General features: G+C 22.3%; 2 protein-coding genes across 2 annotated transcripts; one reads left to right on the forward strand and one right to left on the reverse strand.

Moving 5' to 3' along the window:
- Positions 1–812: 812 nt before the first annotated feature.
- Positions 813–3,028, forward strand: LOC105368202 (methionine aminopeptidase 1). Its single transcript, XM_011507162.1, has 6 exons — positions 813–1,025; positions 1,101–1,152; positions 1,331–1,566; positions 1,672–1,894; positions 2,203–2,478; positions 2,695–3,028. Exons 1-6 carry the CDS (start codon positions 915–917, stop codon positions 2,925–2,927), a joined length of 1,131 nt encoding a protein of 376 aa, XP_011505464.1. The 5' UTR covers positions 813–914; the 3' UTR covers positions 2,928–3,028.
- A 1,191-nt stretch (positions 3,029–4,219) lies between these two features.
- Positions 4,220–13,103, reverse strand: LOC105368203 (putative uncharacterized protein DDB_G0271606). The gene is made up of 8 exons (XM_011507163.1): positions 12,986–13,103; positions 9,843–10,072; positions 8,113–8,549; positions 7,516–7,676; positions 6,949–7,293; positions 5,599–5,838; positions 4,864–5,211; positions 4,220–4,455 (listed from the first exon to the last, which is right to left on the reverse strand). Exons 1-8 carry the CDS (start codon positions 12,989–12,991, stop codon positions 4,249–4,251), a joined length of 1,974 nt encoding a protein of 657 aa, XP_011505465.1. The 5' UTR covers positions 12,992–13,103; the 3' UTR covers positions 4,220–4,248.
- Positions 13,104–15,925: the final 2,822 nt, after the last annotated feature.

Below are 15,925 nucleotides of genomic sequence, written 5' to 3' on the forward strand. Positions count from 1 at the left end.
CAATTTCAATAAGTATTTTATTCTTAATATGAAAATGTATGTATAAATGTATTAATAATTATTTTTTAAATTTATTGAATTCTAATAATAGAAATGACATTGTATATTCTGAATAATTTTTAATTATATTCTTCATAAACTTTTTATACTTTATATATGCATAATACATATTGATAAATATTCAATTTTCCCTATATGAACATTATAAATTTGATATACAATCATATTTATGAAATATTCTATTGATTTTATAGTATATTTAATACACACATATTTCTTTGTATGTTAAATAAAAAAAAAAAACAGTAGAATTTTACATCTGCGGATTGAAAAGTCATGATTTATTGATTTTATTTAAAAAAATTAGAAATTTTAAAATTTGATTTATTCTTATTTTGTCACAACCATTGATTTATAGTATACAGTGTATTCGATGATTTCTCTGTAAATTTTTTACTATTTCGTTTTCAAATATTAATTTTTTATTAGTCTTTTATTGTTATATTTGTCTATAACCATGTTGGAAATATAAAACTGCTTCTAAGAAATATTTATTAGTATTTAACAAGTTTTAATAATTAAAACTGTATAAATTAAAACTTTTAATTCTTTAAGAAATTTGTATAACAATTTTTTCTTTTCTTTTATTTTATATATACTGATTTATCTTATTTGAATCGGGGCAAAGTATTTCTACTTTTCATTCGTGTATATAATTATGTAGTTCCTCTATCTAGCGATATTTAGCATAAATATGATACCAAATGTCTCGGTCGGTAAAATTATTTTCTACTCAAATGTAATTCATAAACTGAACTAACGCAGTTCCGTTTGAACGTATTTATAAAGTTTTTTCGTAGGCTGCCTTTGGGAGCCGGTTAATGAATAATATTTAATTAAATATATTGAAAATAATGCCACAAACACAAGGTTGTTGTGAAACTCCAGGTTGTAAAGCTCCTGCTAATTTACAATGTCCAACTTGTTTGAAAATTGGAATTCAAGGTTCCTATTTTTGTACTCAGGTAAGATATATATAAATTTTAACATTACCTCATGTACTTATTCGTTTTCTATGTTAATTATTTTGAGAGTTGCAGGACTGTTTTAAAAGTAGCTGGAAATCTCATAAAGTTCTTCACCAACTTGCAAGTAAATTTAAATTTTTATTTATACAGTATAATTAAATAATTTTTAGCCACTATTAAACTACTTTACTCATAGATATAATGCATTAGTAAATTTCTGATATTTTACTTGCACAAAATTACATAAAATGAATTACAGATTAATTAAATAATGTGAGATTATCATTCTATTTATATTACAGAAGGCAATAACAAAAATGAAGCAGAAGTATACAATCCTTGGCCATATTATAATTTTACAGGAAAATTACATCCAGCACCTAGAGAGCATATTCGTAAAGTACCAGAATCAATTGCTAAACCAGATTATGCTTTACATCCAACAGGTATACCATTAAGCGAACAAGCACTTAAAGGTTCAGCGATTATCAAAGTTTTAGATGATGAAGAAATTGAGGGAATGCGCGTGGCATGCAAGGTTTGAATTTTATTTAAAAATTTCACTTAGATAATCTGTATTATAATTAAATTTTTGATATAATTAGGATTCATATTTAATATTAAGGGGTTGTATTTTTATTAGCTTGGAAGACAAGTTTTAGATGAGGCTGCAAAGGTATGTGATGTCGGAGTGACAACTGCAGAAATTGATAGAATTGTCCATGAAGCTTGTATCGAAAGAGAATGTTATCCTTCACCTTTAAATTATTATCAATTTCCAGCAAGTTGTTGTACGTCAGTAAATGAAGTAATTTGTCATGGAATTCCAGATAAAAGACCGTTAGAAAATGGTGATATCTGCAATGGTATATATATATATATATATATATATATATATTTATATTTTGATTTATGTTTCATAAAATTTCATTATTTTTATATTAAATAAATAAAAAAAATAGTCATAGAAAACTGATATTTTATAAATGAATTTAATACTTTATTTTAAAAAAAATCAGATTATTTATTTTATCATACCATTCAAAGAAAATTTGTTTAATTGATTAATTGAAATTTTTATATTTGCAATAGTTATATATATTTTATCATTATAACTAAATTAATTGTAGTTAAAAACTATTTATACTTGTATATCTATATATTTAATTTATAGTTGATATAACTGTTTATCACAATGGTTTTCACGGAGATCTAAATGAAACATTTTTTGCTGGAAACGTTAAGCCTGAAATAAGAAAGCTTGTTGAGGTAACTCATGAGTGTCTTTCTAAAGCTATTAAAATTGTACAGCCAGGAGAAAAATATAGAGAAATAGGAAATGTTATTCAAAAACATGCTCAAGCACATGGTTTCAGTGTTGTCAGAAGTTATTGTGGACATGGTATTCATCGACTTTTTCATACAACTCCAAATATTCCACATTATGCTAGTAAGATTTTTTAATATTTATATAATTAATCACCATTATTTAAAATTTATTTATTTTAAATTAAAAGCTTATAAAGTATAAAATCAAATTTTGTTAGAGAATATATTAGAATGTTTGTATATTTTTGTGAATATAATATATAGTAAATGAAATTCAGTCTTCACGTTTTGAAAATTTTTAATTATCTTTATAATAAACAAACTTTTCATTTTTTAGAAAATAAAGCAATTGGAGTGATGAAAGCTGGACATTGTTTTACAATTGAACCAATGATATCACAAGGTACATGGCGTGATGTAATGTGGCCTGATAATTGGACTGCGGTTACTGCGGATGGCATGTGGTCAGCACAGTTTGAACATACACTTTTAGTTACAGAAACTGGTTGCGATATTTTAACAAAAAGACTATCTAATGATGGTAGCCCTTGGTTCATGGACCGTTCTTAGTAACATACTTTAAAAATTATTTGGTGTAAATAAATGAAAATTTATGTCAGTAATATAATATAAAAGCTTATTCTGACAAATTCTCTAATCGATATTTGAATATTTAATACTAACATTTAAATTTTCTAAAATTCTAATTTTTAATAAAATTTTTCAAACTATTTTTTGATGATTTAAATAGTATACAATTTAAAATGTATAAATTTATGTATTCGATAGAGAATTTATCAATACATTTCTGATAAATTAATATGCGTTATATGTACAGTGTCTTTTACCAACTAGGTTTTATAATTTATATTTTTTGTTTATTGTATACATCTTTTAATTATTAAAAATTAAATCTTATATTTATTGTTTCATTTGTTCTTCTCATGCATATTATATTCATTAGGATTATATTTATTGTGCACAAATTATAAATTTAAATTACATCCAATAATAATTAGTTAATATGCAATATTGGTTAATACTAAATATACTAAGTATTTGTTTTAGCTAACATAAAAATATAGTACAGAAGTATAATAATATTTAAGGACGAAGTAGGAATGGAGTAAAATTTTTAATCTGGGTATAGAAATATTGAAATATAAAAAAAAATGTTGCAAAATATCCAATTAGCACGAACTATTGGGCTGAAAATGCAACAACCTATAGCCTGAAAAGATGATGCAAAGAAACAATACTTTATTATTTATTAATTACAATTATTTAGTCAGAATAATTATTGAACATTACCTTATGCATTTTTATTGATTATATAACTGAGACATCGGAGATGAATATTAGGATTCCATGGACATTTTCCTCATAAAATCAATTATATATAATAAATACATGAAAATAAAATATAAAATAGAAGTTTTTTTAATTTTTAAAATTATATATAAGAAGGGACTAAACAATCAGACTAACAAACTTTCTTTAAAAATTTTAATAAATTAAATAAATAAGTACAAAAGATACAATAACATTGACAATACTGTACATAAAATAAAACTGATTACATACACAACATTAATTTAAAGCTCTTTACGTACATAATAATTTATATTATAATTTCAAAAGTCTTATTTAAAACCTTTTGAATACAATTAAAAAATTGCTTAATATTTACATTTTATTATTATAATTGATCAAATATAATGTGTAGTATTTATACAAATCTATTTGGATTTGATAAATGTTCTATTTTTTTTTTTTTTTTTTTTATAAATAACCTTTTGCTAAAATGAAACTTTTCAAAATTATTTTATTATTTTTGTATTGTGTTAATAAAATATTTTTAAAAAATTTTTAATCAATTATATACATAAAATCACTTTCCAGTTTTTGAGACAATACGTGTTCCATATTCTGAATCTTCTATAGAAGATTCCTTATGTCGTGGAACTTCTACTTCATCATTTTCATATTCATAGTCTGCTGTCAAATCTTTTTCTTTTTCAGTATTATCTTCTGGTACAAATATTCTTAATGGTCGTTTTGTTTCTTCGTTATTTTGTTGTCTGTATTTTTCGTTTTCCTAAAAATAAATATTAATTTCATTTATATTTTTTTATATTATAAATAAATTTATGTTGAGAAGATATTTTTGTTAAGAATTTATTAAAATTTGATTTAAAATATTTGAAAATAAAATACGTATATAAATTATACTACAAAAATGTAACGATCATAAAAGCACGAATAACAAATTATGTAATTTCAAAAAATCTTTCGATTTCAGTACAATTAAAAAATTAAACCGATTAAACTTAGAAAAATATATAAAAATTTGAAAAATATTTTATATGAATCATATTAGAAGGGTATAACTTCTAATAGAAATTAATATAAATACTTTAAAGACGTAGAGAAATGAAAGATTTTGTATATAAATAGATACATTTTAAATAATATTCAACCAATGGCATATTTTAATAAAAATTACCTCTTCTATTCGTGTCTGTTCTTCTTTTATTTTATATTGGCGATGAAGAAGTTTCTTTTGATGTTCCTCTTGCTGATGTTGTTCACTATATTTTGTACTTCGATTGACACCGGCTGCAACGTCATTGCCTACATGCTCCTCTTTATGATTTGCTGGAATTGATTGGCCAATAGCCGATTGTTGTCCTAATTTTTGGCTTTCATGTTGTCTTTGTTGTTGATTTTTCAATTGATTAATTAATTGGCTATTGACAATACCTGCTGCTGCTAGAGCTGCTAGTTTTTCCGCCGTCTCTTGATTTGGAAGTGTTGTATAAAATTGTGCTGCTATGTTTTGATGGTCTTTAATCTGCATAATGAAATAATTTTCTAGCTATTTTTCAATAAAAATCAATGCATCTTTCGTCTATATAAATAATCAATGTCATCATAAAATAAAATCTGTCATCTTTATACACGGAAATAAATATATGAGGGAAAAAATATTTAAAATAATAATTAAGTAAATACTTTTTAAATTAGAATTATATTCAGTTGATAATCAAAAACTAGATTCGATGTAAAATTGACAATAATATAGAAACATACATAATTATCACTGTAATCAAATAATAAATATAATTTATTATAAAAATATTTGATTATTTATAAAATAAAATCGCTTAAAATCATTTATTAAGAAATTAGTAAAAATGAAACAAATTATTTCTTTAAATTATTTTAATAATTTTCATACCTTATTAAAATGTAAAGCAGGACTAAGTTGAGTTGCAGGATTCTGAAATTCTATATTATTGTCCTGATGTTCACTTGTATCCGCACCATTGAAAGTATCAGGGGCTAAACTATAATCTGCAGTTACTTTTCCCAAAGCATAATTTTGATTTATGAATATATTTTTTTGTTGCTGTTGCTGTTGCTTATTAGCTTGCTCATCGAAACTGAATGAGTGAAATGTTGGTTGAGAAAATATTGGCTGTAAACAAAATATAATTTATCATGGAAAATAATGTAGCACATCTAATTTAAAAATTGGTTTGATAATTAATAGATTTTAATATATTAATTTCTTATAAAATATTTATATTTTTCAAATTGTATAATATTATTAACTTTTTTATGTATTTGACCTTTTATGCATATGATTAAATAAGAAATATATACATTATAAGTTAAAAGTTAAAAGTTTGCTCAACAAAATTAAAATATTATATTGATTAAATAAGAAACACAATTAATAATTAAAAGTATTGCTTATTAAGGTTTAAATATTAAAATGTATATATTTATATTTTTTCTATATTTAATTTGTATTTTTTATATATTGTTAATGTTAATTTATATTCAAAAATCAATTATTAAAAAAAATACTAATATATTAAATATTAATATAAGGTATAACGTTTTTATTAAAAAGTAAGTGTGATTTTTTATATATACATAAAAAGTTCAATGTTTATAAATCATAATAATTTATATTAATTTTTTTAATAAATATGTTCAATATAAAATGATAAACTATAAAAATTATATTAAATATATTTAATAAATGTAAAGTGTAAAGTTTATTACTTACAATTTTTATAGTCAATATAAATTATATTGTAATTTAAAAATATAAACATAAACAGAATTGTGCAATTAAAGTTATTGCATATTATGCATTGGTATTGGTATCCGTATAATGCCGTATAATCCGTATAATAGAAACATTAATTACGATTTTATTAAATATTTGTTGTTGTTACTCTTATCGTAAAACATGTTAAATAAAACTTTCAATGTTATACACGTTTATTTTTTAGTTTACCAGTACAAAATTAAAAATATACATAAATAATAAACTAAATTTTAATAAACTAATAATCATCCACTGTAATGACATTATTAATTATATATAATTTTTTCAGATCATAAAATATTAGAAAATATACGAATATTTAAAAATATAATTATTTAATCAGCTGTTACATAATTCTAGGTCCTATATTAAATAATAATTAACTTATACAATTAAAATTAAAGAGTCTTATATCTAGAAAATTGTAATGGATAATGATTATTTAATAAAATTAATAAGTCTTACCTTTACGGCATCGCTCTGTTTATTCTGATGTTGGGGCAAATGTTGTATTTCAGGTTGCTGGTCGGAAGTATAGTGATCTCTAAGTTGACGAGGAAAAGAATTTAGCAATTCGTACAATTTTGCAGTGGGTATAGAAGGTTCATCAGGATTAGTAAAATCCTCATGTAAATCTGAAGTATAAGTTGGTTGGCTGATTGCCGTTCCAGGCCCAGAGACACCCACGTGCATTGATCTATGTAGATTAGTCTGCATTGAAGTACTTGGCTCTATACTACTTGAATGTGAATTTGTTAACGATGACGTTGGAGTAGGTGAATGATTCAAATAAACATTGTTTTCGCCTGTCTGTAGAAACGTATATCATCATAGAAATCGGATACTCAGGATAACAAAATTAAAACCTTTTTACCCTGAGTAAATGTATGTGTGTATGTGCTTCCAAAATTAATAGAAGGTTAAATAAGTAATATTTAAAAAATAATATTAAAATATGTTTTAGTTTTTAATTTTAATGTACAAATTTTTTATTTCTATTAATATGAACGTTTTAAGTATCATGTTACAAACCTGTTGTTGTTCAATATCAGACGAAGAATATTGTGCTGAATTAAACTCAGGTGTAAAGTAAAATGGTGGCACTGCATTATTAACTTCATTTGATTCTGTTACTTCATATTGGTGCTGATTATTATTAGTTGATACTATTCGTTGAGATATTTCGCTAGATCCTATATTATTTCAATAATAATATTTTTCTATTGATTAATGCGTAAATGTTTACAATTTTATAAGCAAATAAAAGTAATTGTTTTGATTAATATTGAGATATTTCTATTCGAGTTTATTTAAAATAATGAGTAATTAGCAATATTATATACTCATAGGGTAATTAATTATATATATAGGATGAAATTTTTATTAATATTTTCTAATTTATTTTTAATATTTTTATAAATATATTGAATAATATAGAAAAAAATTATAAAAATGATTTGAATTTTTATTTAATATATGTAAATATTTAATATAAGTTAAATATCTTTATAATTGTTAATTTATTCTAATAATTTCCAATTTGAAAAGGAATAGATGTTTAATAAGAAATTTAAAATCAATCTAAAAATATTTTAAATTTTTATAAAAATTTCATATTTAGCAACATACCATGATCGCCAAAAGCGCCTGTATAGTCTATTTGAGCAACTGCGTAAGGTTTTCTAACTATTTCATCTTTCTTTGTGCCCTGGCTGTTAAACAATGCTTGTTGTTGATATTGTTGTTGCTGCTGCTGTTGTTGTTGATAAGAAGCGCTAGCAGGACCTAAATTTGGTGCAGGAATTGTGTGTATGGGTCCTTTATCATCATCGAAACTGTCAATATTTGGTGATAAACTTTCAATTTTTAATTGATATTGTGAATTATACTGTTGTGGATCTTTTACAATAGATTGAAGTTCATTAACTGGTGATACTCGTTGCACCATACCACCATAAGTATCAATCTTTCCTAGGACGGGTGGTATTGGATTTTTGTATACGTTCGACAAAACATTGTACATCGGAGGTGGTGGAGGAAGCGGTGGTCCAGGAGGACGACGAAATCTTTATGATCAGAATTATGTAGTGTTTATATGTAAGTGTTATACATTATTTTCAGTTTGAGAATAGGATTTTGATTTTTTTTAAAATAATTTAAATTACTTCAATACTTTAGGTATTTTGACTATTATGACTATACAAATAATATTTTTTGAGAAATTTACTTAACTATAAAACATTAGATAGTTAAATTATTATAATCGGTAAATCTATATTTGTTATATTTATAATTTTTAAATATTTTTATAGCAAATTTATAATGTAATTAAATGCTTATATTTAATGGAAAATACTCTCTATTATTATTAGAATAATAATTTTACAAGGATATATCATTTAAAGACAAATAAAACAATTCATAATTTTAAAATAAGTCACTTACATTTAGTTAATAATATTTAGCAATATATAATTTGAGTAGGATAATTTCTTAAAATATATTTTTAAGTAACTACATTGATATTTAAGTTTTAAAAAGAGAAGTTTTACTAATTACATCTATAGACAGATTTCGACATATTATATGAAATAATTTTCTTATTTTTAATTAATTACATTTATTAATTATTTTATTTAAACGTTTACAATAAAAAATTAACAATATTACAAAATTCTACAATGTTTACAAATGATTCTCTCTATATATAGATAAATAATCTTCACATTGTAAAAATACTTTAAATGAATTGACTCATTGACTCATTTCATTTAGAATTGATAATATTCGCGATCATAATTTATGATAAAACCTTAAATTTTCATTCAATATTATTAAAGAAAATTTATATTATTATATTACATGCATTCATATTTTCTTCATCATCAAATTAATATATTTTTTTTTTATAATCTAAATAAAATAAAATTTGTATTTTCATATTATGTTACATTAAAGTAAATTTTTTTTTTAGACATACGGAAAAACTTTTGTAATTGTTAAATATAATTTAGTGAATATTTACTCAAATGTTAAAGTTCTTTCAACCAAATACTTGCTTTTAAATATCAACTTATATATCATTATTAACTAAAATTAAATTTTATTTAATGTAAAAGTTGGATGTTATTGATTTTTAAATAAAATTAAATTAAACTAATGCTTTCTTTCATAAAATTATATAGAGCGTAACGTATTAATATATATTATATTAAGTACAATACTTTAATTTACTGAAATCTAAATAAAAATTCAATATACTTTTATATCAATATAATAAGAGCTCAATTTAGAATTAAGTCTTTTAATTATATAAATGTAAAAAATTGTAAAACGTATTGATCAAATAAAAATTTTACCGGTAATTGGTAGGAATTAATGGTGGCCTTTTATGAGGTAAATTCCCTGCAATATGAATAGAATTTCCCATTGAAGATATTCTCGATCCTGGTGTCCATGATTTTTTGAAAATCTGTGGTGGTGGTCGAGAAAGTGATGGTGATGGAAGCTGCAATCTCCTAAACTTGTATTGCGCCTCTGAAGAGTAAATAACTGAGAAAACAAAGAACCAGCATAGCCAACTAGTTCTCTGGCAATAAAGAAAATAGGATTTATTGCAAATTTAAAGATTTACGTAAAATAATTTTATCGAAATATTATAAAAAAAGTATTGGATTGATTAATCTTACATTAAACAATATTTAACAATTAGAGTTTAAATTTTATTAATTTTTTATTATTTTATATTTTTTAAAACTATAATTATTAAATTAAATATTAAATTATACAATACACTTTAGATTGTAAATAATATTTCAATTTTATTATAAAAATTTTATTAGAATTTCATGCATATCTTTATAACAAAACAATTTCAAAAATATTTGATGACTAAATAATTTATAAAACAAGAAAATTTCATAAGTAAAATATTATCAAATATATTAGTTTCTTTTATTTACAATATAATTAATTCATCTACAGTAAATGATTATAAATAAATATATTTAATATTAAATAATATATTATTCTATATTTTTTGTAAAGACCTTTGAATTTAACGGTATATTAATACTTTAATAATATGGAAAATATATAATTCTTATAAATTCTTATTAAATTTTTTTTACGGAAATATTAATAAGAAAATAATATGTAAATATGATGAAAAATGTTTCTACAATAATTATTATCTTTATAATTTATTAAAAATTTAAATAAATATTGCGGCAATAAATTTTTATATATATTAATTAATTCAACTGTTCAATACTTAAATACAATTTGATTATTACACTGTTAATAATAAAGCTATAATGTATAGAATATAATATAATACAATATTTTAAAATTTTGTCTTTAAATCTTTTAAATTTATTAAAATTACTAATATTCTATTACTAATAAAATATTATGAACATTTTATAGATTTTTTCAAATTAATTTATAAATTTTGTGAAATATCAATATTTTGTTTTATTATTTTTGTTCTTATAATCAGTACATTGTATTTTTAATATATTTCATTCTATAAAAATAATTTGTGTATGAAATTTGTTTAATTTAATTTAAAATCAAAGTCTTATTATATAATGAGCAAGAAATATTTGAAATTGTATTAAAGAAGTTATTTTAAATATTTTATTTCTTTGAAACATTATCAGTAATTAATGAAACTTATATGGCTCATAAATTTTTAATAAAAGTAGGTATAGTAATTATTATTTTATAAGATAATTTTGATTCTAATTTAATATTATTTATTATTATGGCGACTTATTGATAAATTAAATATTTAAATATGTATAATAAACAATATAATTAAAATGTAATATAAGCTTCAGTCATGACCTTTCATTAAAAGTATTAAAATATTAAAAGCTCTCTATTCAAAAGCTTTTTCAATTTAGTTCTAAAAGTCTTTAAGCAATTTTATTACATGAACAATTCAACTAGATGAAATCTACCGCGTCTCCATATCATATTGTCGCGGCACATTTAACATACCCATGAAGATCTTTTGACGGTATTAGCTAAACGGTACAACGCATGTTTATAAACAAGCCTTTGCAGCCTTGTGCCTATAGCATTTGAATTGAGAAAGATGCTTTAAAAAACCATGAATCAAAAATCCTTTACATATGCTCATACTTGCACATGCGATTCAATTCAAACAGAGTTGTAAATAATGTTGATAAATCAAGAGTTTAAATAAAAAGTGTACCAACAAATTATCGAAGGAATCATTTAAAACTTTTGTACTCCTATACAAATGTGTATTTAAATGGTTAGAAAAGGGAATATGTTTGCTATTGTAATTAATTTTTTTTTTAATTATTTTAAGTTCGTTTTTCTTCCTTAAGACAAAATAAGATTATATAATAGTTCTGAGTAAACTATGGCAATTGTAATAATGATCTTATAATGTTTATGTAATGAACTTGCACTAATCTTTTCGAATTTAATTATTAGAAATAATTATTTTAAATACATTAAGTATAAGTATACTGTATTTACAAATTTCAATAGTAAAGGAAAATCTATTAATCCCATAACATCTGTAGCTTGTCTGCATGTAACTATATATATGTTATTTATAATATTGAGTGTCCTGTGTCATTGATCTATGTAATTGGTATTAGATTAAACAATTAATATGCCGATTAATGAAATTATTACGAAAATTGTAAAAATAAGGAAATGCCAATAAAAAAAAAGAGAAAAATGTTATATTTAATTATAATTAAGATTTTTATTCGATCTATTATTCATTAGTAATAGATTATTGTATTTTAAAAATTTTAATTTATTTTGAATATAATGAAATAAAAGGAATAAAAATAAAGAAATAAAATGAAAAATAAGATAAAAAAATAAAACTCAAATAAAATGAATCATCAATAATTGAATTAAATTTTTATGTAGCTTAAATAGTATATATACATAAGTATAAAGTAATCCCGACTTCTCTTATTATATCAAATGAAATACTTCATATTTAAACTTCACCGATAGTTTTTAATTTAATTACGGGATTTGAAAGAAAAAGAATAAAAATAAATAAGAATAAATAAGAAATAAGAATAAAAGAAAAAAAATAATCTATTTATATTAAAATATTATGGAGTACAAATATTGCCCTTAAAATTTTATTGAAAAAATAATTCCGGTCAATTCGTAATAGAAATTTTTTAACTTTAAAATTAAAGTTTAAGTTTTTATCATGAAAAAAAAATAAAGTGTAGAACGTCAATATATTTATTGCTATCTGTTTTTGGAGTATTTATTTAGCGAATTTTAATTATATTAATAGAATGAAACTTTCAATGCTATATTTTATTGAGTTTTTAATTAATTTACAGATGAATGGATCTTGAATGAGATAATGACATATTCACTTTTATTTGCAAATATACATTTTTTTGCATTCAATTAAATCTATAGTAAGATTGAAATACTGTAAGAAACAGTAGGGATGTGTGGTTAAAAATTAATTACTTGCCTTCATATTGTATTTTGATGTTACGGTATCTGTTCACACGAGCGTATACACAATTTTTCACTTGGTTAGGCAACGAGGAAGCACTTGGCTATTCTACACACAATTAGGTCATTGTCCTTCATTTATACTTTCCAGACTGTCTTCCTTCTTCCCGTTCTTTCCCGCTATATTACTCTCTCACTCTCTCACTCTCTCTCTCTCTCTCTCTCTCTCTCTCTCTTAGATTCCTTTCTTGCAGTCACTCTCTCTAGTGTGCACGTATCAGAATCTTTCTATCTCGCATGTAGCCGGCGCCTCCGTATACGTGAGGTCTTCTCATGCAGCAATGTGAAGCAGTGACCACGATGGCGTTAAGGTCCGGTTGACCGACTTGTTCTGTGAAACTCGATTCTCTCTCTCTCTCTTTCTATCTTTAATTATCTATCCATCTTTGTCTCGATATTTACATACCTATTAAAAAATAATTAATGCCATTCTTGCCATTTCATCTCCATGAAAAAAGTGTTAAATATGTAATTATATTCTTTAGGTTATTATAATATATTTATAACGAAACAGTTTTTATACTTCCACGTGAATAAATAAGATACAATCATACGAAGTTATTAAACAATATTTTTTTAAATTATATAGCTTCAAATCAACTGGATGAAATCTATAATAAGACACGCAGTGCTATTAAACATCTTCTCATATTGATATTAAATAATCTTAAATACATATTCACGATTAAAAATCATTTTAATAAATATTAATTTATCCTACACTCTATGATACAAAGTATGATTAACTCCATACTCTATTCCCCTTATAGAAGAAATATTTCTAAATTAGATGCACCAAATTGATGACTCAGTTCACGTATTATTTATTTGCATATATTCTATCATCTTATGTCCGAACATCCGTTTTGAGAATAATTTCAAATTTGTTTATAGCTTATAATTTATTTAGAAACGTGCATGCATCCTCTTGCTACGTTTCATTTTGCACTACATAATGAAAATATCTTTAAATAAGAAATTTTTTAAAAGAACGCAATAATTTATTACAATGAATTAAATCAATAATTTACTTTTCACTTAAGTTAATTAGAACAAACATAATAATACTTTTAATTAATTAGATAGTTTCTACAATTATATTATTTTTAATTAAAAAAATTTTAACAAAATTTTAATAATATTATATTAATATGATTTATGACTGTAAAATTTATAAATTTTATCTAAAAATTTTTTAAATATATGATATATATATTACAATGTTATTGGAGAATGGAACAAAGTATTTTTATCGTTATTTATATTGAATTAATCATAAGTAGGTTTCTATATATATCATTATATATCTAAATCTAAATGTATGTTCCGAAGTTTTATAATGATGTACGATTAACAATATATGATTAATGTTTAATTGCATACATTTTAAATCTATATATTACTAATTACTATTATTTATAAATATATATATTTAATATTCCATGTGGTTTCTTAAATCCAAAATTTATTAAAAATAATATTTATATATAATCAAATATTTTTTAATTTTATTTAAAGTGTGAAAAAATATTTACTGAAGTTTATTTATGATTTTCTAAATTCCAGAATAAGTAATTTCTTGCATTTTACTTTTGTATAACGATCACTATATCTTATAAAAATAACTTTCTAAAGTAATTTCAAAAATATTTCCCTTGTAAATTATTATTTATATATGTATAAATATATTAAAATATTAATATATTATAATGTATAAATTTATTAATTATAAAAGCATAATTAAAAAATAAATATCTCATAATACATTTTACTCTACATTAAACATAGCTGCGATCAACATAAGTGAATATTACAAATATGGATTTTATTTATTTCTAGATAATTTCTCTCAGCAATGTATTTATAACAAAAGTTTAAATAAGACGTTGCCTAACTTTTTTTATATAATCTTCATATTTTATTATTGCATTTTGTGCAATGTATAAAATAAATAATTCATTATGTGTTTCGGAGTAAATTTTTTAAACTTTATAGAGAAAAATATTATATTTCAAATTAACCTTAAAAAAATAGTTTTTCTCATAAATTTTATGAAAAAATAGTTATAAGTATTCATATATGTGGTAATCTCTGTAATTTGTGTATGCATAAAACAATGGAAATTTATTTATAGTTTAATATAAATACATATTAATAATTATATTGAAGAACATATCTCTGTATTGACCGTATAAGAATAACTATGCTATTATTTTTTAAATTTATATATTATTCACACGGCTAAGACTCATTGATTACTACTAGTACAAAATATGTATAAAAATACGCTTACACAGTATCACACAATTTAAATTATGAAGGAATTCCTAATAATAATTTGCGAAACAAAAGTCATTCAGCGTTAAGAAAAAAGTGTAGTTGTATTTTCAGAATCAGAATAGCCATCGAGTAAATTTCTAATTTTATCATATTCTATCTAAATACATATAACGTTATCTAAGTTCACCATAAAATGGTTCGCTTCAGTGAAGGCTTTCAATGAGTGAATAAATTTTGAACCTTGTAAACAGGCTTAATCAATATTCATATATTCATACAATACAGTAAAGAATAATTAGTCTATAGAGACTATATGTCCAGTAATCAAACTCAAAATTAACAGACTTAATCAAACTTATTCAAATAAAAATAACAAATTATGGTAAAATGCACGATCTGCTGAATAATATATAAAATCATGACTATATAATTTACACACGATTTTACCTTTTCATCAATAAGCCGATAAAAGTTTTTTCACTAGCAATACCAATCATGACTACATAAAGCTAGATTATATCAGGAGATTAAAAACTGCACCAAATATATCGGAAGTTTTACTCCCTCGTCGCATGGCTTATAAGTTAATTGTATACACAATTCTTCATATACTTGA

Source organism: Ceratosolen solmsi, unplaced genomic scaffold (assembly GCF_000503995.2).
Source record: "Ceratosolen solmsi marchali unplaced genomic scaffold, CerSol_1.0 scaffold6, whole genome shotgun sequence".
Classification (NCBI taxonomy): domain Eukaryota; kingdom Metazoa; phylum Arthropoda; class Insecta; order Hymenoptera; family Agaonidae; genus Ceratosolen; species Ceratosolen solmsi.